General features: G+C 46.7%; 1 protein-coding gene across 1 annotated transcript in view; it reads right to left on the minus strand.

Annotated features, from left to right (window-relative positions):
- Positions 1–2057: 2057 nt before the first annotated feature.
- The window catches only part of PGM2L1 (phosphoglucomutase 2 like 1), a 57018-nt gene continuing 32245 nt past the window's right edge, over positions 2058–26830 (minus strand). The window contains exons 2-14 of the mRNA XM_019612453.2: positions 26317–26484; positions 20767–20873; positions 18477–18561; positions 18055–18138; positions 16062–16255; positions 15145–15334; positions 14499–14593; positions 13515–13695; positions 11301–11394; positions 10181–10310; positions 9468–9657; positions 8681–8814; positions 2058–5575 (exon numbers count right to left, since the gene is read on the minus strand). Of these exons, the coding sequence (XP_019467998.2) occupies positions 5473–5575; positions 8681–8814; positions 9468–9657; positions 10181–10310; positions 11301–11394; positions 13515–13695; positions 14499–14593; positions 15145–15334; positions 16062–16255; positions 18055–18138; positions 18477–18561; positions 20767–20873; positions 26317–26484 (1755 nt within the window). The 3' untranslated portion in view covers positions 2058–5472. The remainder of the gene's footprint in view (positions 5576–8680; positions 8815–9467; positions 9658–10180; positions 10311–11300; positions 11395–13514; positions 13696–14498; positions 14594–15144; positions 15335–16061; positions 16256–18054; positions 18139–18476; positions 18562–20766; positions 20874–26316; positions 26485–26830) is intronic.

Consider the following 26830-nt stretch of genomic DNA (forward strand, 5'->3'; position numbering starts at 1 on the left):
ACGCTCAGCTCGGTGATGAGCCCCCATCCCTCTGGCACTCAGGGCTGAGGGATCTGAACCCTGGAGGTTCCCCCTGCACCTCCTCATGTCCCAGCATGGACTCACCTCATCCCTTGGGTGCCTGAGCCCCCAGAGCCCCCAGACATCAGTGCCACGGGTGGAAATCCCTCTGTTTCATGTCAAGGGGCAACAAAGCACCAAAAACATGAGTGCCAAAATAAAAGCAACCTGACAGGAGAGTTCCTTGGAGGTGGGTTCCTCGGTGTGCTCGTGTCTACCCAGTGCTTTCCTCAAGCAGATGGGATGGATGGGTCTTCCATAATCAGCTTCCATCTGGATGATCTTCCAAAATAACCCGTGTTCCAGGCTGTTTCAATGTTGTTGGTACACTGGGGACAGGTGGGATCTTTTGGGGAGGTTTCCTTGTCCTTTATGAAGAGGAACCAAAATCATCTCAGTAAGATGTGAGTAGAGAAGCTGCAACTTAAACCCCTGCAGATGCTGCTCTCATTGGCAGGACGAGCCTGTTCCATCCTCATGGGCAAGTTTCTGGACAGACCTTTGGCTTGGGATGGCCCAAGCTGGCAGCTCTCAGGTGAGTTTCCATACACTTTGTGCAACCATCTCCCACGCAACCCTTGCACCCACCTGGCTGATCCCTCAGTGAGGAGCTGGGGACACCCCAGGAGCTCCATCCCTTGCAGGACAAAGACCCAGGGACCAGGGTTTGGGGACCTTTTGCAAACAGATTCATGCAACAAAGCAGATTTCCCTCTGCTTGAGAGCTGTTTCATTGACAACCTTAAGGTTCTCCTTGCCTTGGACCATGAGGACATGTGAATCCCGGCCACAGCAGCACCTGTGTCCCCTTCCATGGTGACAGGGTAACAAAACCACAGAACACAGGCTTAGGGAGACGGGTGTCAGCCCACAGAGAGACACGTGGGCTGGCATGCTGGTCATTAATTAGGTTACTCAATTAAGGTTTACACTGCCAAGATGTGAATGTGAATCCAGGCACTGCTGGGACTCACCAGCCTCAGCGTGTCCCTACACAATGCTCTGATCCCCCCAGACCCCACGTGTGCTCTCAGGAATGGGGCAGAGACTTGGGGATGCTGCAGCTCCTGGAGGAGACTGGGGATCTGGAGATGAGAACGCTGGAGGAGAATGATTTGGAGGAGGTAAGATCAGCAGAGCCTGTCCCCGGGGTCCTGCTCTCTCTGCCCCCCAAACCCAGGCAGCCCTGCTGTCCCTGCACCCCGAGGACCCGGCTACGGGTAGGTGGGGACACCCAGCGCCCGCTCCTGCTATTGCAGGTGGGTGGAGATGGACTCAGCTCCCTCTTGCTGGCCCTGTCCTGGCCCCTTCTGCTGCTCCTTTCGTCCCCTGCCCATGTAGAACCCCACCTCTGCACCCAGAGAGCTGCGGGGGATGCTGGAATCTCCTTGCAAAGCAAATATCGTACTGGCAGAGCGGCACAGGGCATAATGCAGAGGGTGGGTAGATGGGAGGATGACGGTCCAGACAGAAGAAAGCACGGATTAGCGCAGATCTCCTGGGGATGAAATGCACAGCCGTCCCTGGGGGATGCAGGAACCCTCCCGGATGTGTTGTGGCTTCTGCCCATGTGCTCCACAGCCCCAACCGTCCACCTAAGCCTGTTTAAAAGCATGACCTCCAAGAAACTTCTCCTTTTGTGTCACTCACCGGAGAGCCCTTGCGTTGCTGCTCCCTCCTCCGCCTCAGGTGGCAATCTGACATCAATTCTCTTCCTCCTGAGTTCACAGCACAAGGATGAAGCTTTAGGAAACACTGGATCAGTTTTAGGAAACGCTGCTCTTGCGGTGCTGCGGGGAACAGGAACCCACCTGCAGCTGGAAATCCACTTGCAGGGACTTCCCACCCCCCCTCTGTGCTGCTCAGCAGTTTGAGAGTGCATCCCTGCCCCCAAAACCCACACCTCTCAGCCCATATCCCCCCTGCACCGAGGCAAAGACCAGCTCTGTTCGGAGGCAACAAAGCTCAGCTGAGAAACACTGATGAAGCGCAAAGGGTTGCGACTACCAAGAGAACAGTTTATTATTTGTAACACTTCATTCAGCTAAATCCACGTAGCAATACACACAGAAATACTTCAGAAAAGTGCAAATTCTCACTCGGTCATATGCCATAATTGTACAGAACAGAGACTGGATAAAAAGAGCACAGATGCAGAACTCACCGGGACTCCAGATAAGAGTGGTGCAGCTCTGGCTGCTTCCCTCCCTGCATACAAAGCCACTCTGAGGAGGCAAAGGCAGGAACCTGCCATCCAGACTTGAATCCAGGGCTCACCATGCAAACAGTCCCTTTCCTAAACCAAACTGAAACCCCCAGGAGCCAAAGAGGGGCACGAGGTGCCACCGAGCGCTTCTGGAGCATGGAGTGTGAATTCTGGAGTGCTTACCGAGTGCTGCACATCACCTCAGTGTCTGAAACTGAAAATTACTGCATTTTAATTGTCTCCTGTGTGAATGATACAAGCAAGGGTTTCCCTCTTGAGGCACTGAGGGCATCAGGAGAGCAACACAGACAGGACCGCAGCTCCTGCACCGCTCTCTGCTGCTGGAGTCCGTGCTGCAGGAAGGGCAGGGGAAGCAGATGGGCCCACAAACACAGCAGGGCTGTGCAGCTGCAGTGAGAGCTGCACTTGGGCTTCCAGAACAACCCTGCCATGTCAGACACGTTCCTTCCTTTGCTTCACTCACGCCACGGTAAGAAGCGTCCTCTAGAGTTGCAGGGAGACATGAATACCACCTGAAGCTATGTAAATCAAGGTCTGGCCACTGCATCACAACTAGAATAAAACAGCTGGCTGCAAGCTCTATCACACAGACACCAAACTCTGCCTGGCAAGTCTTCTGTTCTTACACAGATCCCCTCTGAGAGCCTGGAAATAGAGTTCTGCCACGTATCCAAGTGAGATAGGGTCTGTCGCAGCAAAAAGAGAAAAGACAAAAATAAGCCCTCCTAAATGCTACAAACACAAACCACGGGCAGCTGGATCGCAGGTCAAGCTGATGGCTGCAGCTTTACAAAAGGTGCACTGTAACTGAAAGCCTCGTAAACAATAATCAGAATGCATTTGTTCGATCAGCGCTTCCTGCTCGAGTCTGGAAAGCCTTTGTTCTTGCCTGGAAGGCAGCAAAGAATAGCCAAGAGCTGAAAGGAGATTGTGCACAAATCCAACAAACTCTGACACAGTCACAGGGCAATGCAAGGGGAGAGTTACAGTCCTTCACAGTCGGAGCAATGAGGGGTCAGGGAGGAGAGGAAGAGTTCCTCAAGTGGAACGGTATAAATACATCCAACGGTTCAACATGGTACAGGAAAACAATGGTAGCAGCAGTTTACAAACAGCAATAGTAATGATACCCTTAAAATACATTCAGTATGTTTTGCCTGTCATTCCAGAAGCACTTCTACATCTGCAGCTTACTGCTCAACACCTACGGACGAGGAGAATCCCGGGCACTGCGCTCATGATGCTGTATGTTCACTACAGGCATTCACACCACGAGCAGCACCCAGCTGCTAAGGATGCTGATGGAAAATACAACCACGTGTGAGCTGCCCTCATCTGAACTGCCAGGAGGTGCTCAAGTCCAAATCGGAGTGTGCTGCCCGAGGGCAGAGCTCCTTTGGGTCAGGGCAGGACCCGGAGCTGAGCCCTGCAGTGAGGATGTGCCATCACACCTATGACACCTCCCCAGAGCTGCACAGAGCAATGAGTACACTCCCAGGATAAACGTCTCACCCGTTCTCATCACATCAGCCACGTGTACAACTGAGAAGGGGGAAAAAGAAACAACCCAACTTTTTGGCATTAGATACACTTCACTCGGTTGCGGAACCATTTGGAAACGCTTTCCCTTAAAATAACAAATAAATAAATAGGGGGGGGGGTTACCAAAACATTTGTGCGACACAGACCTTCTGCAGCACACGTACATTCACACCCTCACCATAGTGCAAAGCTGCTGTGGGCACCAACACCCCACAACGCCCAGATGCAGACACCCAGAGCTCCTCAGAGCCCTTTGGATGCGATGCACACGAAGCCACAAAAAGGGCACGATGGGTGGAGGGCAAACGGGGTGGTCAACAACAGTGGCAAAACAACACCTTTAACCTCGGTGCCTCTTGGGTTCCCCTCACGTAACCTTCAATACAGAACCTGAGTGCTTGGGTTTATCTGTTCCTCTTGTTTAGTTGCTGTGAAGTGAGTGGATAGACGTCCAGAAGATGGCTGACTTCATTTTGATCCTCAATCATCAATACCCAATTCCTCCTGAACGTGTTGCTTTACTTCAGAACTGGGGGAAATGTACACTTTTCTGGATCAGCATCTGTCAGAAAAGAAGTGATGTGCAGGATTGCTTTCTGCTCGAGCCAAGATAGGAAACTGGTTGCTAAAAACCAACCTAAAAAGAGCAACAGTATTGGCAAACTGCTATTCTAGCAGAAGTGAGTTTATCACATATGACAAATAATATGAGTTAGTAAAAGACAGTAATAATAGAGAGTGTCTGCATCTCACTTTTCCTTTCTTTCCCCCTGTTTTGTTTTGTTTCCCTCACTAGACAGCATGACTTCAAGCCATCACAACCCAACAAGTCCCCAGTTGGTGTTTTAGATATTAAATTTCTGAAACCTTCAGTAAAAAAAAATCATTCCAGTCCCTTCAGAGCTGTGGGACAAGAAGGGGTTACAAAGCCCACAGCAGTCGGAATAGGCAGTTTAACCAAAGGTGAGTGGGTCTCTGTCCTTTTGGAAGCTCCAGGACGGCCTCCTACTGAATAACCCAAAAACCAGACTGCATGTGTTGCCACTATTGTTTCACACCCCAGCAAGTGTTTGGAGATACACATAGGAAAGAAACAACGCACGGAGAGCACCTCCACCAAGAGAAGGATACAAACTAAGTGGAAAATGTCCAATTGGAGCAACTTGCCTCAACCAGGTATGCAAAGCACTGAACTCTACTTGAATGGATTTGGGATGTAAGAGCTGGAACACCACCACCAACACACACACACAACAGCTACGAAGAAGCAGAGCTTTTTGTCAGCTCGGGGTGATCACTTCCAACCAAGGTGTCCTGGATACCTGAAAGCAGTTTAAGACAAGAATCAGTGGCCACAGACCAACTGTTTTAACCCTGCTGTGGCAGTTTGTTGGCGCTGCGAAGGTCAACGAGCCTTTGGTCAAAAGAAGGGGAAATTACAGGGCAAATTCCAGGCAGTACATTCCACCCTTCTCTGCTTATCCCAACTGACAAAAGAATGCTGCTTCTGAACAGACTAAAACCATAGCTGCTGGTTTAAACAAACACACACACAGGCACACAGTAAACAGAGTTCTGTTCTTGGTTCCTTGGTTGGACGCGGTGCAGCACAGTGGCTCCTTCCAACACCAGCTGCAGGACAGCTAAGCTGAGCGCCAGATGAGTCCGTTCTTATCAGGCTCCAGAAAGTTCTCAATCAGAGCTTCCACGAGCTTCTGACGCTCTTCTTCCAGCACAGATCTGTCACTGGAAGACAACAGAGAGATGTCAGAGGTCTGAGGAACACCAGGACTCGAAAAATAACCAAATGAAAAGCAAGAGCTGAGGGGGATGGATTTGCTACATGCAAAGCATTCCATCTGAGCTGTGTGTCTCCAGCAGTTCAACAATATGAGGATGCTTCAGCATCTGACAAATACTGGCTTCCCTCTCTATTGGGAGGTGATTGTCTCCCTCTGCTCTGCCCTCCTGAGGCCCCATCTGCAGCACTGCGTCCAGGGCTAGAGCCCCCAGGACAAGAAGGACAGGGAGCTGTTGGAGAGGGTCCAGAGGAGCCACAAAGATGAGCAGGGGCTGCAGCACCTCCCTGCAAAGACAGGCTGAGGGAGCTGGGCTTGTTCAGCATGGAGAAGAGAAGCTGCGGGGTGACCTCAGTGCAGCCTGCAGGACCTAAAGGGAGCCTGCAGACAGGAGGGGAGTCAGCTCTTGGAAAGGGGAGATAACAGCAGGACAGGGGAATGGTTGGAAGGTGAGGGAGGGCAGATTGAGGTTGGATGTGAGGGGGAAGTTGTTTGCTGTGAGAGTGGTGAGGTGCTGGAACAGCTGCCCAGAGAGGCTGTGGATCCCCGTCCATCCCTGGAGGTGTTCAAGGCCAGGTTGGATGGGGCCCTGGGCAGCCTGGGCTGCTATGAAATGTGGAGGTTGGTGGCCCTGCCTGTGGTGGGGGGTTGGAGCTTCGTGATCCTTGAGGTCCCTTCCAACTCTGCCCATTCTGTGATTCTGTGTGATTTGCTTTGTTGTATTTCCTATTCAAGGGCCCAGAGGAGGGCACTGAGATGATCAGAGGGCTTGGAGCACTTCTCCTATGAGGAAAGGTTGAGGGAACTGGGCTTGTTGAGCTTGGAGAAGAGAAGGCTGCAGGGAGACCCCATTGTGGCCTTCCAGTACTTGGAGGGAGCGGATAAACAGGAGGGGGAACGGCTGTTTGTGAGGGTGGGTGGTGATAGGACAGGGGGAATGGTTTGAAAGTGAGCCAGGGGAGGTTTAGGTTGGATGTGAGGAGGAAGTTTTTCATGCAGAGGGTGGTGAGGCAGTGGAACAGGTTGCCCAAGGAGGCTGTGGATGCCCCATCCCTGCAGGCATTCAAGGCCAGGCTGGATGTGGCTCTGGGCAGCCTGGGCTGCTGGTTGGTGACCTGCACACAGCAGGGGGTTGGAACTGGATGAGCACTGTGCTCCTTTGCAACCCAGGCCATTCCATGATTCTACAATTCTATGATCTGCTTGCTTTAATAAGCTATTTCCTGGTAAGGACTATTGCAAAATTAATTTAAACGGGGAAAAAATGGCCACTAGAGGTCAACTGTAATTCTAGAATGAATGGCTGCAAAAACGATGCAAGACTGCAAAACATGGGTTATACACTGATGAAAAAGTCAGAATTGCTCCAAATAGAAGAGGCAGATACCCTCTGTGCTCTTCTCTACACAGAGTCCAGCTGTCCTTCAAGGGTATTTTAACTAAACTGCAGTTTAGGAGGGTTGTAGTGCCACGCTCCTTTAAAGATGCATTCCCCCTTTCCTACCCTGATGTCTCACTGGAGGAAGAGGAACTCAGTGTTCAAAGAGACAAAGCAGGCTTGTTATTTCCTTCTGCTTTGCTCATGTATGGAGCCTGTCGTACAGCACTGCCCCTCAGGTCACCCTTCCTTTTAAAAAACACACCTCAAGCTGCTGCAATAGAACTGGCTTTCCCAATGCTCAGCCTTTAAGAATAATCAGTAAGCTGAAACTCAAAGAAATGCTTGCAAGGCTATTACAGAAAGGAGTGTGTTTTGAAGCAGCTGCAGAGCATTTTGTGCTTTGAACCAGGGAAGCCTGAAAGTTTTCAGTTTTGTGTTCTAGATCAAAATTGCTGTTAACCAGTGGTGTTATTGCAATTAAAAGGTCACCGTGTTTTTCTGACTTACCAGAGTGAACAGCAAAAGCCCAAATGATGCATCAAAGCATCTCAAGTGCTCCTCTCTCAACTACTTCAGCCCTCAGATGTGTTAAGCTTAAGTTAAGGGCAATATTTCTTTACTTCTTCCTTGCTGATTGTCTCAACCAGATCCTACTTTTCATCAGATGGTACCTTGCCTACTTTCAGGTGGAAGCTGAATGGAGAATTTCCATGCCCACATATACAGTATGTGTTCATAGAGCAGACGACAAGCAAGCTTTTACCCAATAAAAGGAGCTTCTGGTAATTGCTGCCATTCAGAAAATTGGAGTGGAGAACTCCAACCCTTCTCTGACCTGCTGTTAATCCCTGCTCAACTCAGGACAGTCTTAAAAGACAATTCAAAAGATGGGCTGTGCCTGTGTGAGAAATCCATGGAGCAATAATCAGTATTTAAAAGAAAATTCAGCATCCTGTGAGAAGCTGTGTAGGCATGGACTCTTGTCTCCACTCACACACTCATTTCAATGGAGTCAAGCCTCTGTTATCCACTGCCTGCCTGAATCTGACCAAAACACGCGGTGAGAAATAAATTCATCCTCAATTCCTGCCAGTGCTGATTCAAAGGCCCCTTTTGTGCTGTTTTCAGTTTTCTGCTTCATCTTAGACTGAGAACCTAAGCTCCTCATCTGCACTTCTGACTTCAACCCTCTAAACATACCCCCGTGGTTTTTTTTACATATAGAGATATATTTAATGCTTCTTAACTGGAAGAAGCTGATCCCAGGTGGCTATAAAGAGGAGACAGACATCTAATTACTATCAAGTACCTTGGAGCACCACAGCAGATTCCTAAATACAGTAGGAATCCACCTGGATTTGAGCATGCTTGCCAGCGGCAGCACTTCATTACACTTTAGCTTACAAAAAATGAGCAATTAGGTTAACAAATGAACCCTCCTAGAGCAGCAGATGCTTAAAACTCAGCTCTTTGCCTTATCCACTGCAGAGGGGATCTCATGTGAGCAGGAACTGCAACGCTCCAGGCAGTTTAACAGGCTGGAGCAGTGAGGGATGGCTCAGGTCTCTGAGGAGGCAGCAAAGGAATCCATTTCCATGAAGGAATGATGCCTCAGCACTGCCCTTTCAGCCCAAGGATGCTGTGATGTCTGCACACAGAGCTGCTACTGACCTCTGCTCGGGCAGAGCGCACATCTCTGCGTAGTATTTGATCTTTGGCTCTGTCCCACTCGTCCGAAGGGTGGCAACACAACCATTTTGAAACGTGAAGGTGATCATCTGACTGCTTTTACTCACAGGCAGCACCTACATCAACAAGAAAAGATGATTACGGGACGCCCCAACTAACACAAATACGTTGCTTTGGTTTGTGTTTAAATACAACAACCAATATTTACAGAGCTAAGTAAGCATGTCTTGTATATCCAGCAGCCGGGGCAATAAGCTAGAACAAATCATTGCAGCCTAACAGATAGAACTACCCTGTGGATCAGTATTTTAGGATAACTGGATTGTTTTTTACTCCCATTGAAATTCCAACATCTGGAAACCCACTAGATGGCAGAAGAGTTGCAGGAGCACCAAAGTCACCCCAGCTAACAAAGTTCATTGTGGATTCCCCATCCCTGCAGGCATTCAAGGCCAGGCTGGATGTGGCTCTGGGCAGCCTGGGCTGCTGGTTGGTGACCCTGCACACAGCAGGGGGTTGGAACTGGGTGGGCACTGTGCTCCTTTGCAACCCAGGCCATTCTATCATTCTATAGGAAAAAGGTAAAACAACAGCAAAGTCATTTCACACAGAAGTAGTTTTCTCCCCAGTTAAGCCATCTTAGTAGACTGCATTAATTAAACTGCCATCTAAGATGCCATAGTGTATCTTCCTGCATAGCTGTTGGTGTATTCAACTTTCAATCTCTTCAAAAAAGAGAAGTCCTCCTGCAAAATGCTTCGTAACTCACCGACTTCTTACTGGGCTGGCTGCTGTCATAGCCAGTGGTAATGTCTCGTACGTGCAATATGCTGTAATCACCACAGAACTTGGGATAAGACTGAGGGCCATCAAAGTTCCGAAGCCTCTCAAATATCCTCTTGATGGTTGGAGGATCATAGCACAAGAAATAGGAAGTTTTTGATATGTGATATCCATACCTACAAGGAGATGACTCTTTTCAGTTAAAACATTCAGAAGTTTTCTGCACATTTGGTATCTAAAGGAAGTCTGTTTGGAAAAGAAAAAAAAAAAGGAACAATGGGAAAATAATACAGTTCTCATAGCTGTGGAACACATATTTACAAGCAAATCTTTGGAGTCTGAAGCAGATTTGATTGCATTACTCAAAACATCTCGCAGCTCTTTTTAAATTCGAGGAAGGGTTTCAGCTCCAGAGAAATAAAAGCCAGTGGTTTAGGACAAGACAGAATAGTTCAGTTGGAAGCAACCTACAATGATCATCAGCCACTTTATGGGTAGGCAGATAAGCTAGAGTATATTGATAAGTGTGCTGACCAAATGCCTCCCGCACACTGACAGGCACAAAGCATCAACCACCCCTCTAGGAAGCCTGTTCCAATGTTCAACCACCCTCCCTATAAAGATTTCTTTTCCTGAAGTCCAGCCTGCACCTCCCCTGGTACAGCTTTGTCCAAAACATGAATGAAAAAGGCAACTTACGTTTCATACACCTCTAGGAGTTTCTGTGCTAGCGACAGGTTCTTGGTTTCCAGGTAGGCTGCCATTTCAGCTATGACCACAGCTGCGCTCACACCATCTTTATCCAACACTGAGGTGCCACACATGAAGCCTAGAGATAACAAAAGGACTGTGGAATACAAAACTGGCACACTATTACACTGATTTACATGGGTGAAGTTTTACTTCTCTTCCAGGGAAGTGCAAACTGGTTGATATATCCGTGCTGTCCTTAAAATGGCACAGTGCTCCCTTCCATGAAACCTAGCTAACTTAGGGGTCACAGTGATAGAAAGATACGTGCTATCATCAATTCATTCCAGTCTGATAACATCTCTTCTCTGAGGGGATCTTTCATGGCACAGCACTAAACGTATCAGCTGCTTGTTGTGTGCAAGCACAGCAACATGAATCAAAAGAACTGGTATTGATACAGGTTTGGTAACAGACAATATGGTGCTCCACAGCACTGCCAAGCTGCCTTCTTTCTGAAGGGATTCATCAGCAAGATCTTCATTCTTTACAGCTGGAACCTTCTTGAATTCTATGAATATGGGAGGGAACTGGTATGGGCATAAATGCTTTTCAGTAAGGGCTTCGTTTTCAAACGCTGTACTGGGTATGAATATGGTATCCTAAAAAGCTGCTCTTCATCTTGCAGAAGCAGAGAACTCCTATAGCTGAAACATCCACTGCACAGTTCTATACCAATGGGTGGTGTTAGCAAGACTGCCAAGGCCAACAGAGCACTCCAGGTATGTCAGCAGGACTAGATGACCTTTAAAGGTCCCTTCCAACTCTAAGGATTCTATGATTCTATGATTCTATCCACATTAGGCAGCTAGATTTCTCTTTGGCTGCTGGTATAAAGTAGTCTTTTAGGTTTTATTTTACCAGAGGGCAGTGCTGGGCTCCTGAAGGACCTGCTATATTGGTGTATATGGAGAGGACCCAAAAGACATTATACTGCTTAAGAACAGATCCAGCTAAACCTCAGCTAACAGGCTGTGAAACAACAGCAGTTCAGCAACCAAGACCACACTTTTTAGATACATTCCCCCTGCACAGTTCCCAACAGTTGAAAGTGATATCCAAGGCATACCAATAGACTCTTCAAAGGCAAAAAGAACTTCTTTTCCATTATCTAGGAGATCTTTTACTCTGCTTCCAATCCATTTGAAGCCAGGGAGTGTTTCCTGAAATAGGAAAAATAAAACGGATTGCATTGCATTCCAATTCTTCACCACTTGGTTTCAAGTCGAGCAATAAAGTGCAGCTGCTCCTCTTTCCACCTCCAGGATTTTTCCTAGAGTTGAAACCCTGTGTGTCAGACATGGAAGTTCAGAAGAAAAAGGAGGCATCAGATTGAAAATGTGAGAGGGGAAAAAGAAAAGGTGATGGATTCAGGATTTTAGGGTCAATGGGGAAGTCTGACACAGAGTCAACACACGAAAGCTGAAGGATGCTTTTCTTGACATCATTTTCCTGAATTTCTATCTCAAAAATTGATCAACAGAATAGAGGTGGTAAAGACAATCATTAGACAAGTCTGGGATTCTGCTCAGAATATGAATCTAAGGCAAAGTGTCAGATGACATCTGCAATGGACCAGAATGTGGAGTTGAAGAATAAGTGTGCTTGAGAGACTCTGGTTCTCTCTGAGGTAAGAGATCTTTCTTCTTGTTGTGCTTATGTGATGAGACAATCAATCACAGAAAGGAAATGTTACAGACATTATAAGCAGTGGTGTTGGGTGATGGGAGAGAAAAGTGCAGCCTGTGTTCTTACAGTTGGGTGGATGATCTTGGAGGTCTTTTCCAACCTTAGTGACTCTGTGATTCTATGAGTCAAACAAAAGCAGCCAACATTTTAGCAGCTGTTCTTGGAGAAAAAGAAAGCACAGAGAGGGGAAACTTCTAGAGAGACCACAGACTTCTATAAATTCCTACCTGTTTTCCAGGCAAATTTTCAAGAAATGTGAACAGCATTTAGTGAGATAATGAAATTCACTACAAGACAGCAGAACTCAAACACATCCTTAATGGAACAATGTGAAAGATCTTAATGGAATGGCTCCTCTATTACAATCTGAACTGGGGGAATGGTTTTAAAGTGAGCCAGGGGAGGTTGAGGTTGGATGTGAGGAGGAAGTTTTTCATGCAGAGGGTGGTGAGGCAGTGGAACAGGTTGCCCAAGGAGGCTGTGGATGCCCCATCCCTGCAGGCATTCAAGGCCAGGCTGGATGTGGCTCTGGGCAGCCTGGGCTGCTGGTTGGCGACCTGCACACAGCAGGGGGTTGGAACTGATGAGCACTGTGCTCCTTTGCAACCCAGGCCATTCTATCATTCCATGATTCTGTGATTAAAACCTACCAGTGATTGGTGCACCTAGAAGAACACTGTGATTTCTTTAAGGGTTTGTTACTATTCCATCAAATAGCATATCATTTTTGAAGCAAAAACATCAAGTTGCACATGTTCATCTCCTGAATGTCTCTTTAGGAGAAGAACCAAAATGAAAACATTTAGGGACACGCAATTAATTAAAGTTCTGTGTTGCCTGTTACAGCCTACTTGCAGATTTTGCATAAATTGATACCACAGAATGATACAACTGTAATGTGCACTGAGAAACTGCTCAGTGCAAATGGGACCCTGGGCTCCATCAGCAGAGGGGTGGCCAGCAGGGACAGGGAGGTGATTGTCCCCCTCTGCTCTGCTCTTGTGAGGCCCCATCTGCAGCACTGCATCCAGGTCTGGAGCCCCCAGGACAAGAAAGACAGGGAGCTGTTGGAGAGGGTCCAGAGGAGCCACAAAGATGATCAGGGGGCTGCAGCACCTCCCTACAAAGACAGGCTGAGGGAGCTGGGCTTGTTCAGCATGGAGAAGAGAAGCTGCGGGGTGACCTCAGTGCAGCCTGCAGGACCTCAAGGGAGCCTGCAGACAGGAGGGGAGTCAGCTCTTGGAAAGGGGAGATAACAGCAGGACAAGGGGAATGGTTGGAAGGTGAGGGAGGGCAGATTGAGGTTGGATGTCAGGGGGAAGTTCTTTAGAGAGAGAGTGGTGAGGTGCTGGAACAGCTGCCCAGAGAGGCTGTGGATCCCCGTCCATCCCTGGAGGTGTTCAAGGCCAGCTTGGATGGGGCCCTGGGCAGCCTGGGCTGCTGTGAAATGTGGAGGTTGGTGGCCCTGCCTGTGGTGGGGGGTTGGAGCCTCATCATCCTTGAGGTCCCTTCCAACCCAGGCCATTCTGTGATTCTATGATTCTATGATCAGATTTTACTCTGCAAGATGACATCAGTAAAACCCCTGGCTTACTTCGAAGTTGAATCCTTCTTTAAGTGCAATTGCCCTCAAAATTTTCGAGGAAACCGTGGTCGCAAGCATGTAAACATTCTTCACATCAGCATCTTTGGAGCAATTTTCCTTCCAGCGAGAAAACATCCACCAACCAAACAACGCCGCCAGCTCGTTGCCAGTGAACACCTTCCAGCAGCCACTGCAGACAGCACAGAAAAGAGCTCTTTCAGGTTTCCCAGGAGGATTCAAGCAGGGGGAGACATTTTCTGCAGTCACTGCAACAACAGGAGTCTGAGCACACTACTGACAGGCTGCTCTATGCAAAGCCAACCTACCAAGAGGACTCCACATTGCTCACATCTCGATGATTTACAAGCCCACTGCATTCTGCCAGCAAGCAAAGGTACCCATTTAGTTACCTTTGTATCAACTTCCCAGTAGCTTAGGATCTTATAATTTACCAGTATAGCAATCTCTATTGTCTACACACTGCAGTCAGGCACTGCCTGAACAATAGGAAATTACTACTTACACAATTAGCAGAATTTTGGCCTGTTAGTGAAAGAAAAATAATTTCTACTCAATATAAAGAAGGCAGGAAGCAAAAAACAAGACACCACAACAGCTAGCTCTCCCGAGGCAGCATTTATTTGCCTAGTCTATGAGAAAAAAGTAGATGTGAGGGTGGTGAGGCAGTGGAACAGGTTGCCTAAGGAGGTTGTGGATGCCCCATCCCTGCAGGCATTCAAGGCCAGGCTGGATGTGGCTCTGGGCAGCCTGGGCTGCTGGTTGGTGACCTGCACACAGCAGGGGGTTGGAACTGGATGAGCACTGTGCTCCTTTGCAACCCAGGCCATTCTGTGATTGTATCATTCTATGAAAATACCCACAGAGCTAAGTCACAACAGGAAGGTGTGCCTTTAAGGTGCGTGTCTTTGGGGCACAGCCATTTTCACAACCTATCCTCCATGAAGAGATAAAACAGAAGGTCCCCTTACTTACTTCTGCTGCTCTGCCACTGCCAGTCTGTCTGCATCAGGATCAGTGGCCACGACTACTTTAGCATTTTCCTTCTCTGCAAGTCTCAGTGACAATTCCTAATGGGAGAAGAGGGAGGGGAAAAAATCACAGAACCAAATAAAGGGAACCAAATCACAGAACCAAAATCAGGACAAGGGGAAATGGTTGGAAGTTGAAGGAGGGCAGATTGAGGTTGGATGTCAGGGGGAAGCTCTTTAGGGAGAGAGTGGTGAGGTGCTGGAACAGCTGCCCAGAGAGGCTGTGGATCCCCGTCCATCCCTGGAGGTGTTCAAGGCCAGGCTGGATGGGGCCCTGGGCAGCCTGGGCTGCTGTGAGATGTGGAGGTTGGTGGCCCTGCCTGTGGTGGGGGGTTGGAGCTTCATGATCCTTGAGCTCCCTTCCAACCCAAGCCATTCTGTGATTCTGTAAATGCATTCTTGCTCTTAAGTTACACACAACACGCAAAAACAACCCCAAGATCTCACACAGATGGCTCGATGAGTTTAACACAGCTCAAAGCCAGGTACTCTCCGTGCCCTCCCCAATTTGTTTTTCATCAGAGTATCTTATTTAAATGAAGGAAAGTCCACAAGAACACATAAATGAGACAAAGCAGAAAATGAAATACCAGCACAGATTCTCCTTCTTCAGGATTTGGGCATTTGACAGTAGAGAAGTCTGGGTCTGGATCTTTCTGTTCAGGTACAGGAATGGGAGGTTGAAAGCCAAATGCCTTGAAAGCCCATTGCACGTAGTCATGTCCAACTCCATGAAATGAGGTGTGAACAAACTTCAAATTTGTCTGCATGTTTAGCTCCCTGATAAGGAAAGAAGAAATTCAGTAAGGCTGCAGCTACTTTTCAAGACCACTTTTATGTAGGAAAGCACCAACTAAAGAAAAGGCAGTTACACTTGATCCTATTTGGCTAGTTTCTACAATAATTTCAATGAAAAAATGAGTTTTGCTAGAAACTGCTGTTTCGAGTTTCTCATCCCTTAATACAAGATGTTTACGTACTGCTGAGCTGGCTGAAAATCCCTCAAGGATGAACCATCCTTTTCTGCATCAAACTCGTTCCACCATCCTGAAGATCTTACTCCAGCTCTATCTCATCCTCCTCCTCCTCCTTTTACTCACCTCTCTCCCAACTAACATTTAAACTTATCCATCCCGTTCCACTTCATGCACCTTCGCCCTGAATCACTGCATTTTCTTCAAAATCCTTTCAGCCTTAAATAAAACGCTTCACATCAGGGTGAACTATTGTAGCCTCGTGTTCCAAGGCAGTGACCAGACTTGTGCCTGAAGTCCTTAAGTAGGGTTCAGGCCTAAAGAAGACGACCATGTACTGTAATGACACATCAGGGAAGGGATGGGGTGAGGCAGAATGGGGACTGAAGATTCCTCCCAGCAGGAGGAGGACGGGACAACAGCCTCAGGCAGGCAGTGATGTTTGTGGCAGAGCAGAGCACTCAGCTTCTGTGAACCACAAAGACTTAAAAACGTCATTTAAGAACATTTCATCGTTTCATTCCATACTACACCTGTGGTAGCAGATCTTTTTCAGATCCTCCATATAAGAGTCACAGATTTTCTTCAGAGGATCCTGCCTAAGAGGACTGGTGTCCACAAGGTTCTCATTCCAGGAGCCATTCCACGGTTCAACACACTCCTCTATGCATTTTATGATTTCCTTATCGTGAGGGGATTTGATCTGAGCTCCATTTTCCCAATAGACCTGGTAGGAGTTTAAGGAAAACATGACACAGTTTATTAACAAAGACTATTGACTTCATAAATACTCTTAGCTATAGGATTCCACACACTGCCTGCTTCAGACTGGCCCAGCTCTCAGATAGGACAAGGGGGAATGGCTTTAAAGTGAGCCAGGGGAGGTTTGGGTTGGATGTGAGGAGGAGGTTTTTCATGCAGAGGGTGGTGAGGCACTGGAACAGGTTGCCCAAGGAGGCTGTGGATGCCCCATCCCTGCAGGCATTCAAGGCCAGGCTGGATGTGGCTCTGGGCAGCCTGGGCTGCTGGTTGGTGACCTGCACACAGCAGGGGGTTGGAAGTGGGTGAGCACTGTGCTCCTTTGCAACCCTGGCCATTCTATCATTCTATGATTCTGTGATCATTTGGAATCCCAGCTTACGACTGCAGTCACAAAACAGTATTTTTGAAACAAAATGATCTCTTATCCAGACAAAGTTCTTCAGTTGCTATGACTGAAATCATCAGAACATGAGAAATTCAGACTGGGAAACACACTGTGCTGCACAAAGCGAAGCAGAATAGAAGCACTGCCTTCTGCACAGCCTGTCAATCCTTTAGAAAAAGCAGCACAACTTGTTTCTGAAGTCGAAGCAGAACAGATAAGCACTGTGCCAAGGTGCATTTTTCCCATAACTGAACAACTGAAATGCTACCAAACCTGAGCTAAAAAAAAGCCATTGTTGCAGACTGATTCAGATGCTTGTTTTCCTATAGTCTGTTTCCAATAGCACAGCTGCCTTCTCTGTGCAGACTCTCTACTCAGACCATCCTGTCCCTCTTTTGATGGTACTTATTATCTCCAAAAGTACAATCTTGTCAAGCTGTCCAAAACCTTCGTAAGTTGCTGATGGGTGATATACTGAAGATGAAACAGTTTTTGTGAAAGACTAGAAAAACAAAAAAATAAAATACTTTGCCTCTAAAGACAGAGACATGATAGCTTCTCAATAAGCTAAGTGCTTGGAAAACTGGCATTGCTTGTTACATCCAGGCAATGTAAATACTGAAGTAGGCACAGGACACGTGCAGTGAAGTCACCTGCAGGAGCTCTCTGTACACAGTCAGACTGTTTTCCTATTATTGCCATTCCTCACCAAGCTGCTACTGAGCAGAAGGCTGATTTTAATTAAAGTTTAGAATTCAGTTTAGATTCTTGAAAAGCTAAGCAATGAAATAATGTGCTATTTGATATGATGGGTGGTTTGCTGTTCCAGGCTTTGAGAATAAAGCCACCTACCTGTCTGTCACTGCCCAGGTAACACAGTCCTGCAGGGAGCACACAGAGCTTTATTAATCAGCAATAAAGTGCTCTCACCTGCTGTGTTTGGTTAGTGGGCATGGTGAGGAAGGGTTGACAGTTGGACTTGATGATCTTAGTGATCTCCTCCAAGCTTAATGATCCCATGATTCTGATTCACATAACTTCTAGCTCTGTTTTATATTTGTTTTTAAACCTAAGAGGTGAGCAGATAATAAAGGGCCGAAGCATCCTCCCAGCTGCTGATTTGACTCTGTGGAATGTCACAATGCATTTGTGTTCAAGACACAGAGGCTTTAATGGTCTTTACTTCCAGTCTCAGATGAAAATGCGTGTCATTCAGAAGGTTACAGAAGGATGAGTTACTTGGAATCACATTTCCTTCTAATGTGCACACACAAATGCTTCAGAAGAAGCCAAGATTCCCCCCAGCACATCAAAGGTATGCAAGTAATATGGAAAGCAGCTGGCTGCAATGTGCTACCAGCTTCAGGGCTAAGCCTTACCTTGTACCCATTGTCCTCCTTCCTGTTGTGGGACGCTGTGATCATTACACCAGCGACAGCTTTGAGCTGCTGAACAGCATAGGGCTAAAAAAGAAACCCAGAAATGGTGACTTACCCAAGCATTCTGCAGTTGGCAGAAGGTTATTAGGACAGTTACTAGGATGCTAGAGGAGAAACAGCTTAACATCCACCAACTTATCTGAAAAGTGTATAAACTCAAAGCTCATCAATCTGCTCTTTGAAGCTGGTAACAGAGAGAAAGCTTGCTCAGAACAGTGCTGTTTTGTTGCATGGCAACATTATTCCCAACTCCATAAACACCACTGTTAAATGGCCAAGAGTCATTTAATGAAGAAAGCCTACATTTAGGTTACTCCATTACTGAGAAAGAAAAAGAAAATGAAAAGAAGACGATGACTCACCACAAAGGGTGTAGGGACATACGTTGAAAAGAAGTATACAGGTACATCTTTAGCCAGCAGGACTGCTGCAGTGAGCTTTGCAAGTCTACCAACAACATGAAACAGAAAATATTCAGTCAGCCCAACTCCCATGACAATCCAACAGCCATAGGGCATTACTCTCATTTTCATTTTGCTTGTTTCTTAAATCCTCGTACCGTTTCGTTTTGTTCTCCCTACATTTCATACAGTCAGTGTAACCATTTGGGGGCTGTAGAACTGGACAGAGCACTTTCATTTGCTGCTTGAAGGGCATAAGGCACTTCAGTCACGTGAATAAAGCAGTGATATCAAGAAAAGATACAGAGCCTTCTGGTGTGGGACTTGTCCTTAATTCAAGGGATCACATGAGCTCCCAAAAACACGAGAATGCCAAAATTTCAGTGTCTTTAAAGCCTGCCTTTGTATTAAATTCGTCCTCCCAAGAAGCAGGGAAACTCATTCTCTTTTACAGAGCAGTTTGATATGAAGCTGCTCTTTTCAAGGCAGCTCAGAAATTAACAACTTTTGCTCAGGGGAAAAACCAATCAGAGATTAAATTTCAAACATCTTTGCTCGCTTATTTTTACAAGCAAGCATTAACCATTGCTTCCATACCTTCCCACGATGAATAAACATTTCAGGTACTCAGAATTTCACTATAGTTTTTACCAAATGAAACCTGATATCACAGAAAGGAATTTGAGAGCTAAACTTCTAGCTGAAGGCACTGAAATTTTGCTCCTGTAACACAATAGCTGACATCAACTTCATTACAGGATACCATCAGGAGAGCTGCCATCTCCTTTGACAATGGAAATGATGCAAGAAAAACACAGCATCACTCACACAGTGTGGGGTGAGCAGGCTGACTGGACTGACAGCCCTCTTTGGGGGAGGTTCAGCTTGATTTTAGAACTATTATAAGTACATGTCAGCTCAAGGGGAAGAAGGAAACACAACGGAGAAATGTTTGCCCCTTCAGCATGTGAAACATGGAGACTGTGCTGCATCAAGTCTGAATTCCATGTTGGTGTGGCTGAAAAGGAATGTTTTTAGCCCTGCAGAAAAGGACCTGGGGGTGCTGGTGGATGAAAAACTGAACATGAGCCAGCAGTGTGCTCCTGCAGCTCAGAAAGCAAATGGGATCCTGGGCTCCATCAGCAGAGGGGTGGCCAGCAGGGACAGGGAGGTGATTGTCCCTCTCTGCTCTGCTCTTGTGAGGCCCCATCTGCAGCACTGCGTCCAGGGCTGGAGCCCCCAGGACAAGAAAGACAGGGAGCTGTTGGAGAGGGTCCAGAGGAGCCACAAAGATGATCAGAGGCTGCAGCACCTCCCTACAAAGACAGGCTGAGGGAGCTGGGCTTGTTCAGCATGGAGAAGAGAAGCTGCGGGGTGACCTCAGTGCAGCCTGCAGGACCTCAAGGGAGCCTGCAGACAGGAGGGGAGTCAGCTCTTGGAAAGGGGAGATAACAGCAGGACAAGGGGAATGGTTGGAAGGTGAGGGAGGGCAGATGGAGGTTGGATGTGAGGGGGAAGTTGTTTGCTGTGAGAGTGGTGAGGTGCTGGAACAGCTGCCCAGAGAGGCTGTGGATCCCTGTCCATCCCTGGAGGTGTTCAAGGCCAGGTTGGATGGGGCCCTGGGCAGCCTGGGCTTCTGTGAGATGTGGAGGTTGGTGGCCCTGCCTGTGGTGGGGGGTTGGAGCTTCGTGATCCTTGAGCTCCCTTCCAACCCTGGCCATCCTATGATTCTGTGATTCTGTGGTTTTCCTCATACTTCCACATTTTTAAACCGTGCATAATCCAGGCAACCTGGCTGGCAGCCTTGCACGTGCAAAGCAGCAGGTATGTTTAAAAACCTCATGCCAAAGCATGCTGGATAACACACTGCATGTATCTAACAGTCAGAAGGAAAGGTTAGGAGATGAGGGACGTGGGGGAACAGAAAACTCTTAGAAGACAGCTGCTTCCTGAAGAGCAACTGGATTCTGTGCTCTGTTACATCTTCACCTCCAAACCTCTCTCTGAGCTAATCAAGCTTTTGATGTCTGCATGCTGTTCTTGTGCATTTAGACTGCAAACTCTCTAGTGAAGCAACCAGGGCTCCTGCGATTACAAGGGCTCAGTCTGTGCCTCTTTTCATTACTATTTAAATGGGCTAAGTGAGGGCAAAGAGAGCACACTTCGTAACACAAAACTGTTCTGATGGAAGGGAATGCATTCAAAGGCACAATTTCATTTCTAGTCTTGCAAATGTAATCAATACTCATACTTCTTACTGCTGCAGTTGCTGGTCACCTGACCTCGTGTGTCATATCCAACAACAAAGCCTCTCTGCTTAAAGTCTGAAAAACACCTCTCAAGATACTTGTAGATGCCCTGGAAAGAAAAAAAAAAGGGACAAAAAAAAAGGAAGAATTAGCTCCAGTGTCACATACTTAAACATTAAAGATGTTTACATAAACATTAAAGATGTTTTTCACATACAGAGTAATGTCAGTAGAAAATACAGCTCAGCAAGAACAGCGATATTCTTGTTTTCACTCTGCAGCTTCTCGAATTCAAACCATCTTTTTAAAGACCTAATTGATAAAAATCCATTATTTTTTTTCTAAATCCATCCACCCAGACTGCAAGGACAGTGTTGGTCAACACCTGTCTTTATCCCTGTGCTCCCAGCACAAGTCAGGCATCTCTTCAGCACCGAATGCTCATCCTACACATCTAACCTTGCATTAAAAGCGTGCTTCCTCCTTACCCATTTTTTTCAAAAGCAAGTTTATTGCTGTTGACCTGCCCCATTGAAGTCACTCGCTGGCACACACTGCAGCACAAACACAAATTGTCTCCTGTACATCACAGCAGAGCATTTCCAATGGCAATTTCTCAGAGAAGACCTCGGCGGTGAGTAGATGGAGGAAGTATTAAGAATAACTGCATTAAAAGCAATTCCTTGATGTGTCCTTCTGTAGATCTGACTTTTGGTACTACCAGCAAGTTTTAAGTCATGAACCTAATCTGACTTCAGCACAGGAAGGATCTGGATGTCTTGCAGCAGGTCCAGAGGAGGGCACTAAGATGATCAGAGGGCTGCAGCACCTCTCCTATGAGGAAAGGTTGAGGGAACTGGGCTTGTTGAGCTTGGAGAAGAGAAGGCTGCAGGGAGACCCCATTGTGGCCTTCCAGTACTTGGAGGGAGCGGATAAACAGGAGGGGGAACGGCTGTTTGTGAGGGTGGGTGGTGACAGGACAAGGGGAATGGTTTTAAAGTGAGCCAGGGGAGGTTTGGGTTGGATCTGATGAGGAAGTTTTTCATGCAGAGGGTGGTGAGGCACTGGAACAGGTTGCCCAAGGAGGCTGTGGATGCTGGCTCATAGCATGAGGTCACCTTTGTACCATCCCAACAACTTCAAGATCTTTCACTCGTGGTTTTAAAGAGATATGAGGCAGGGGAATGGGAAGAACATGCTCATGTTTGGATGGAACGGACTGAACATGACACAGGGAGGTGAGCCAGAGGTTTCTTAGCAAGAGGTGCTTGTTTGGCTAGTAGAATCCTGATGTCAGGGCACACTGTAGAGTGTATCCTGAACTCGTTCCTCAAACCCCAGGAAATTGCACAAGAAAGGTTTACAAATGAAGCAGCACCACATGATGTGAACTGGAACTGCATAGAAACAGGGAACAAACAGGGACAGGCAAACTGCTTAAGCCAAGGTAAGCTCAGACAGGACAAAGGATCATAGAATCACAGAATGATAGAATGGCCTGGGTTGCAAAGGAGCACAGTGCTCACCCAGCTCCAACCCCCTGCTGTGTGCAGGTCGCCAACCAGCAGCCCAGGCTGCCCAGAGCCACATCCAGCCTGGCCTTGAATGCCTGCAGGGATGGGGCATCCACAACCTCCTTGGGCAAAGGATGCTCCCATCCACGTGGGAGCACAGAAAGGCACAGAACTCTGTTTGTAAAAGTAAAACCATTCACTGAACCCTCCCTTCTGGCAGCCCCAGCATCTCCAGAATCTTCCACACATCAGATTCCTTCCTCACCCTCACATCCAAACGATGAACACTTGGATGTTAAACAGGACAGAAAAATAGGCTTTATGCACAAGTTATGTCCCTACAATCTTCAGAAGAATGAGAAGCAGCTCCTGTATATCTATGCCCTCCTGCAGCTGACTTTTCATGGCATCAACATAATCATACCCTCAAGAACACAGCATGTGCTTAAGCATGCATCTTAACAAAGGTTTATTTTAACTGAAAGGAAGTATTTTCATTACACCTATGTCTAAGGAATAATGAATGTCTAAGGTGCAATTCTAGTAGACCATTCTAGTATTTGAATGGTATGTAGTAGTTAAAGACAGATTTAGAGACAGCACTGCCTATTTTCAGGTTAAGGTCCTGCAAAACTCTCTTAGCATCATTAGTTTCTGAAATAAGAGAGCCAGAAGCACTCAATTGAACAGATTAAGTCTAATGCAATTTACTTCAGAAATAAGTTTTTATCTGCTTCCCTGATTGCTTTTTCTAGCCTGATAAATGGTTTTGATACACGGCTTAAATCAGAAGGTGTGCAGAGAGAGCCTTCTGCCAAGAGTGCTTAACACTTGGCCAGCTGAGCCAAGCCCAGACACGCTTCCATGAGCCACAGCAAACAAAGGCAGCATGCAGACCTCAGGAGCTCAACATATGAGCAGCTCCAAACTCAGCAGGCTGCGTTGGCTGAAGAGTGGGGTGACAGCTCTTCATTCCTCTGCACTAGCAAGATGTTGGCTTTGATCCTAAAGAATCCCAGAGTGGCTTGGGTTGGGTTGCAAGGGACCTCAAAGATCATCTAATTTCAACCCTGTGCTGTGAACAGCATTGCCAGCCATTAAATCAGGCATCAGATCAGGTTGTCCAGGGCCCCATCCACCCTGGTCTTGAGCAGCTCCAGCAATGGGGTATCCACAGCTTTTGCTGTATCAACTGCACCACTCCACTCAGTGTCATCTGCAGACTTGCTGATGCCAGAGCTGAAGGAAGCATCATCACTCTAAGATGTCCAGTTTAGATGCTAGAAACCTAAAGCAAACTTCGTTAGACCTAAGATGAAATCAAAAAGACCAAACAGTCAGACACAAGGTCAGGCTTCAAACTCTGGTGAGCTCCAGCATGCTGTTTCTCTTCTTTGGAAAGTATAAAGAACTCCTGGAATTTGGTTTCACCTTAGAAGCTTGGGCTGCAGGTGTACAAGTCAGCCATCAGCAGTGTCAGCAGCTTTAACAGAGTCCTGCCTGCTCCAAGCCTTCCTAACTTTGCACTGAGCCAACAGAAAACAAATTATTTCAGTCCTATCTGTGAGGGTCTGATTTCAGAGCATTAACTTGCACAGCCAGAGCTATATAAAAACGTTTAAGTTCTGAGTGTTACAATGAAAGACTTTAGTAACCCTTCATAAATCATGAAATAAAAGCCCCTTTATCTTATGGCTGAAGTGCCATTTACCAACAAAACAGCTGACAGAGCAGACAAGTTTCAACACGTTTATCCTAACGAGAACTTTCTATTGATGTTCTGAGAATAATAAATGGTGGCAAATAGATCAGTTTGTTTTCAGTCCTCAAGAATAAGGACATTAAGTGTGTTTAACACACGCAGTCCAAACCCATTTGTATGTTCAGAAGGAAGGGAAATACGGAGCATCCATTTGCTGACTCACACTGTTTGTTTTCAGGATTTAACAGTTCCCTTTCCTTGCTTCCTACCGCCTCCACTGGGCTGGCACAAAGCTGTATTTTAGATACTAGGAATCCATAGGAATCCAACTGCTTTGTGCTTAACATTTGCACGTGCTTTATGGTGGTAAGAGTGACTATCGACGTCAGGAATGATCATATAGCATGATCACAACCCTGGATAAATCACTACTCAGCCTCCTGTTAGACACACTTACAGTCAGGGCAATGACAGATCTACTTGAAATGTATTCTCAATGAATTTCTTATGGAGCTTAGTAATGAAGATTAAGCATTTAATCAAGCTGTTTGAGGGGAAAAAGTGACAGAGCAACACATCAACTGAGATGGGCCCCAGTACTGTACAATAATAAGCTGAAGAACAAAGCCACTGTGGGACAGCAATATGGAGAAGGAGCATGGAGCACTTCTGATCAGTAACCAAATCAACAACCATCCTTCCCAAGGTGTTTTTACTTAAAAGGTGGAGAAAGAAGAAATCAACAAGGGACCAAGCTTTGGAGAAAGAATGTATCACCTGCTATGAGCAAAACACTCATAAAGAACAGCAGAGATGATAAAGCCCTATGTTAATCAAGATGTTGATTTATTTGGACATTCAAACATTGCTTAAAGGAGTAGCAGGGAGGGAACTGGAGAAATCCGATCATTTTCCACTCCTTTTCTGGCATTCAAGACCAAAATCAACACAGAGAAAAAAAGAAGGGTACAAGGCACTGAAGGAACAAGTCCAGAGGGTTTCCTACTGGCTTAAACTAGTCTTGGTTGTCAATCAGCTTAAAGAGCTAGTCCTAATAGCCAAAACCAGTTCAAGGGAAAGATGTGTTAGCAGTGAGGAGCCTCTGCCGCCAGTGTTCACCACCTCTGTGACCCTACAGCTCCTCAATTCCATGTACCAGCTCCTGTGCCCTTCTAACATACACCATGGAGCCTCATCACTGTGACAGAAGGAAATTAAGACTAAAGCCTGTGGGTCCAAAACTTTACCCCATCCCATAAGACCCTTTCTAGCAGCAGCGCACTCCTCAAACCCAATGCACAACTACCAAAATGGCAGTCAAGTTCCAAGATCTCTCCAACAGTCGTATCAAGAAGTCCATCACTAAAACACTCCAAACTTTGTTGTTTACAATGGTTTCTTATCAAATTATTCAATGATTTTATCTCTAAGCCAAGTATAAATATTAAATCACAGATAAGACATGAAGCATCAGCTTCTCTGATGCAGGATGTAACACCAGGTTTGCAGTCTGAGGTTCAGTCCACTCCAACTACTTACTGGCCTCTCTGTTTTAAAACAAAAGTTAAAGACAAAGCTACAGTAATGCAGAGGCACTTAACCACACTATCCAAATACATTGCAAACAAAGCTATCAACTGCTGTTACTGGAAGGCCATCCCACAAGTTAAGGAGTTTACAACAGATGTTCTTCGCAGCCAGTCTATATTTGCTTTTTCATCTTACTCCCTGCTTGTTCTCCTAATAAAACTGGCTATTTGTTTTGTGTCCTCGTTCACAACTTTGGCTAAAAAGAAAAGGCTTGTGGGGCTGGGGGTGGTTTTGTTTTTGGGGTTTGTTTTCTTCTGGTTTTATTGTTTTGGTGGTGGTCTTTTTGCAAAATCCTAACAGTCCTCATTAAAGCCAATGCTTTCCAGCTTCAGAGCAGTGTAATAAATTTAGGTTAGATTCCAGCTGAAGTGATTCTATGCTAGGATGCCCATTTGCTGTAACAGGATGCCCAGAGAGGCTGTGGATCCCCGTCCATCCCTGGAGGTGTTCAAGGCCAGGTTGGATGGGGCCCTGGGCAGCCTGGGCTGCTGTGAAATGTGGAGGTTGGTGGCCCTGCCTGTGGTGGGGGGTTGGAGCTTCGTGACCCTTGAGCTCTCTTCCAACCCAAACCATTCTGTGATCCTATGATGACATGATTAAACCTGTTCAAGCTACTTCATCTTCCTGCAATCCTAAAACTTTTGATGCTGAACGGCTCCGTTTCACCTTCAGCTTATCTTTCAGCAGAAGAGTTATGACCCAAAAGTTTACTCTGAACCCCTTCAGTTCTCTGCTCTGCAGCTCACCTGTGTTGACTGGATGACGGTGAGGTCATTGATGTAGCAGAAGCCTGCTCCCATGGCAGAGCGAAGCCCAGCAGTCCCAAAGGTCAGCCTGCAGCAGAGGCGATCCCGCAGCTCCTTATGCTTTCCATTCTGCAGCAAGTTTTCAATCTGCTCTTTTGTTTTTTGGTTCTGCAAAAGACAGTGGAAGGTTTGCATTTAGTACTTAAAATCAGGATTGGAGCTTACGTGCATATTGTTCTCAAGCAGTTTGTGAAGCTGCAGTACAAGAAGTCATAGAATGATAGAATGGCCTGGGTTGCAAAGGAGCACAGTGCTCATCCAGTTCCAACCCCCTGCTGTGTGCAGGTCACCAACCAGCAGCCCAGGCTGCCCAGAGCCACATCCAGCCTGGCCTTGAATGCCTGCAGGGATGGGGCATCCACAGCTTCCTTGGGCAACCTGTTCCACAGCAGAAAGAGCACACATTATAAAGCTAGTTTGTACCGATTTTTTTCTGTACCATCCTTATTTATAT

The sequence above is a fragment of the Meleagris gallopavo genome, chromosome 1 (assembly GCF_905368555.1).
Source record: "Meleagris gallopavo chromosome 1, MGAL_WU_HG_1.1, whole genome shotgun sequence".
NCBI lineage: Eukaryota > Metazoa > Chordata > Aves > Galliformes > Phasianidae > Meleagris > Meleagris gallopavo.